The sequence below is a fragment of the Limulus polyphemus genome, unplaced genomic scaffold (assembly GCF_000517525.1).
Source record: "Limulus polyphemus unplaced genomic scaffold, Limulus_polyphemus-2.1.2 Scaffold2885, whole genome shotgun sequence".
Classification (NCBI taxonomy): domain Eukaryota; kingdom Metazoa; phylum Arthropoda; class Merostomata; order Xiphosura; family Limulidae; genus Limulus; species Limulus polyphemus.
The window spans coordinates 15,978-20,278 of NW_013668495.1; the positions used below are offsets into that span (position 1 = coordinate 15,978).

General features: G+C 31.1%; 1 protein-coding gene across 1 annotated transcript in view; it reads right to left on the bottom strand.

The window, feature by feature from the left end:
• Positions 1-4,301, bottom strand: part of LOC106468134 (cytosolic purine 5'-nucleotidase-like) — a 41,133-nt gene that overhangs the window by 5,217 nt on the left and 31,615 nt on the right. Inside the window, exons 15-16 of the mRNA XM_022396441.1 lie at positions 4,248-4,276; positions 494-525 (exon numbers count right to left, since the gene is read on the bottom strand). Of these exons, the coding sequence (XP_022252149.1) occupies positions 494-525; positions 4,248-4,276 (61 nt within the window). The remainder of the gene's footprint in view (positions 1-493; positions 526-4,247; positions 4,277-4,301) is intronic.

Below are 4,301 nucleotides of genomic sequence, written 5' to 3' on the forward strand. Positions count from 1 at the left end.
ATACTAATACTATATATATATATATATATATATATATATATATATATATATATCGGAAGGAAACAGTTGCCACAAGGAATATAATAGAAAGACAATTTTCATCTGTCCTCTTTTGCAGAATCAAATTCAAAAATCTATATACGTTTCATGTTACTACTTTATTTGAGAAGTTACTGATTCATTTAGCCCAAGCAAGTTCAAACCCTAACTTGCTACAACTACCAAATAACCAACATAGTTCATAATATACAAAATCAGGTTGGAGTGAATAAGGTAAACATGTTATCTATAATCAGGCACCTGTGATGAATGTAATGTTCTGAAAAACACCTACTGCCTTGTTCTTTATCCTTAAGGAAAGGTCCTTTCAGTTGGCATGATCCATGGTATATTATAAACAGCTTAACTTACTGATCATAAATATTAGGAGGAAAATTAGCCCTATCTGTTGGACATTTCTTGTTATTAAATTCATCAATCGAAATTTTGATGCCCTCATTTTGTACCTCTTTTTTCCAAGTTCTGCTTGATCTTCACCATGTGTTTGTAGTAGGCCTCCTTTATTATTTTTGCAGCTTGTACAAGACCCAGGCTGTTCTGTACTTCTCACTTCATTTCTCTGTTTCAACATTGCCATGTTTAAAAAACAATTTTCAAGAAGTACATTTTATTTGTTTTCAACGTATATAAAGTATCATATGGAGAAAGCAGCAGATCAAAAATATTATAAAAAAACACATGGACACTAGTGAACCACAATACCAAATAAGGAAGATACAGACTTGGAGCCCATTGCAGGAGTTAGCCCGGGACGCATTCCATGTTTTGACTTTAAAGGCAAGAAAATTTGCAGTTAAAAACTCTAGTGCCAGACAGACGTGGTATATTGAGATAAAACCCCAAATGTTTAGATAAAGCTTTTGACGAAATTAATCAATGTCACCAAAAACAGTTAACATGATAGCAAGGAAAATTCACGAGTGAATTAATCTTAGTGAAGAGACATGAGTTACACAGTTCGTCGTTATACACCCTGAATTAATTGTCTTGGATGATTTCGCCAAAGGTATTATATAAGGGACAGAAATAAGTTCTGTAAGGACCAATAACAAAGTGGATTTTGGTTACATTCTCATGGAATAGTCCACTTGTTAATGGAAAATCCTACTTCTACCAGTCAAGTTAAAAAAACTACTTTTAAAAATAGATCTGCTAAACTTCTTGAAAAATTGTAAAAACATTAAGAATTGTGTATATATTCTGTATTTCTGACTCTAAACATCACTTCTCCAAACTTATTAAGTTGTTACAGGGTATTGTTCTAACTCCAGAAGAGAGAAGATGCCAGTAACCCAGAATCTACAAGCAAGAGTGCTATTTCTGATCTGGTTTAAGTGTTTCACTTAAGGTTCAATAATAAGTAAATATGTTATTTCTTATCTCGTCTAATAGTGTTTCACTTAAGGTTCAATAATGTTTAAAGAGAGAAGAATATTAACTGTACTTAAAGAAATAGTAGATTTGAAAATGTTTAAAGTAGAATTACTCAAAGATATCTTAGAAGAATTTGTTAATACAGTTATACAGATTATGACCAAAATAATTTCTTGTGTTTAATTGATAACGTAACTAATATTGTGTCTATATTACTGAATATAATGGAAGGTCTCATTAATGAACACCTAGATCTTTAGAACAAAGAAATCAATGATTTAGAATTAGTGTTGTTTCTAGGTAACCTTGAGAGTTTCAATACAAATGAAATGCACAACAGCATATAAATAAATAAAGAAGTTATTTGATTTGTATTTAGTTGTCTCTGTGCGAGTTCTTTATTACACACACGTAAACTTCCTCGAGTTGATGGCTTGTGTGCTCCACTCATGAAAGCACAACCCAAAACCCAAATAGATTTCTTTGCAACGAGTGTAAAGTTGAACCAAGCGACTAAGCCCACAGGTTGCCCACATGTCTGACACAAAAGGATGACTTATTATTGCAAGTGAGTTGTTGTAAAATGAAACTTAACTGACAGTACCCACTGCATTTTCACATCTTAAACTGTCTTAAAATAACAGGTTTGTATTTTACATGATTATAACACTGAAAGTACTTAATGTAGCTTCATGGAATTTGGCAAACCTTCAATATACATTAGAAGTATTTTGTAGATAAAAAAAAAATCAGAGCTCTAAAGTAATTCTACTAAACATTTATCCATAAATAAATGGAGTCAGAGTGTTGACTGCTCCAAGTTCAGTTATTTTATATATGGAGTCAGAGTGTTGACTGCTCTGATTGCAAAGTGATTTCATGTTATAACTAAAAATACTTTTCTTCCTCTGAAAATTTTCAAATTTCATTTGCATAAACCTGTTAAATAAATAGCAAACTTTTTTTCAGAAAAGTTCAATATTTTATCCGTTATTTTCTCAACCACAACTCTATACAGGGTCGGTCAGTATGCCTTAACTTGACTTTATAATGTAAATATAGATTCACAATCTGTATATATATCAAGAAAGAATGCAGCAGGTGGAGTTTGCCAAACACATGTTTTATTGATGTGTCACACTAGCAGCTGTACTCCATATGCTATATGCCTCTAGTAAACACATGTTTTATTGATGTGTCACACTAGCAGCTGTACTCCATATGCTATATGCCTCTAGTAAACACATGTTTTATTGATGTGTCACACTAGCAGCTGTACTCCATATGCTATATGCCTCTAGTAAACACGTTTTATTGATGTGTCACACTAGCAGCTGTACTCCATATGCTATATGCCTCTAGTAAACTGGGCTTTCCAATAAGTTTCAATGGGAGTTTGAAGTCTTTACAACTTAGTCTATGGTATAAGCGAAGTCTCATTGCAACCAAACTTAACAGTCCTTGCGATGCTGATTCTATGTAGACTTTTGGCTAATCAGTGACTATGGTTTATTTGTATGTAAAATTGTTTTATCTTTTTACTACCTTTCTTTTAACAATGCCATGGCTGCTACAGCAGTATGTATGCCACTGGTTGGTTTTAATGTCCAATATGCAAAGTAAGCCAATTGTATTAATTTAGGTTTTTATAAAATAAAATCAGTTTACAAAGAAACACAAAAAAATATGCATGTATATAATTTTATATTTTCTAATTTACTACAGTTGATTTATAAGAACAAAATGGATCTACATGTTTTTTATGGAAACCAGTTTAAATAAGAAAATCAAAAACATGAATTTTCTAATTATGCATGATGTATTTCAAGCAAACATTCAATGCAGACTACTATGTTGCCTACAAAGTGTTGTCATGTCCTTGAGAGAATAAAAAAAAAGATGGAAATTGCATAATGCCTGGTCAGAACTGTGTGTTTTATGGTAAAGGACTCTCTCTCTCTTTAACAGCATTTACTATAAGTAATCTTTAAAGCAAAGGTCACTATCAGTTTTATAGTTTAACTGTATATCTAGAAATGTAGTAAATATATAATGAACCATTCCTTGCTGACCATCCCTGGATTTAAATAAAACCACATTTAATTAAACACAACTGAACATTAATAAAGCAATACATACCGTACAAGGACAAATACATTGATGGTATATCATATATTAAAATACATGGAAGAGTATAATATGTTACTGTTATAAATATTTATGTTATAGTTAAGTTTATCTGATTGTTTTAGGTTAATAAATCTTCTTTCCACAATGACCTATGGCTGAATATTAGAATTTTGTAATTATTGGTTGCCAAAAAATAACTTTCTTCTATTAAGTGAAAAACAAAAAATTTGAAAAATTTCTCCACTATGGCTTGAAATTGCAATACATGTTAGTTGAAAATATTAACCCATAGGGTACGGTCTGCTTCTGACATGTGAATGCAAGTGTGCCATATATGGTGTATGGCTTGCAAAAATTGTATGCGTGTTTTAGAGCAGTCTCAGTCAATGGATTAACTGGTGTATGATTTGATAATAAAGCTTGTTTTATAGTCACCACAGGCATTGTAATATTAATCTTAATTTATTCACAAACCTAATGATCATAAGATTTAGTTGTTTTTTTTTTATAAATACAAAATAAATGTTAAAATTTTCTTTCAAACAAGTCTCATACCACAAAAAAATTTTACAACCAGCAAACAGCAAATGATAAAATACCAAAATTTTGTTAGGAAATCTAGAAATATTTAAGAACAATAAGCTCACCCTAACTTTTTATGCGGAGTTCTATTGTTATTGGGCGTTTTCTTTTGGCACTGCTGTCTAAATACCTAAAAAAAAATAGATTTAGTGATT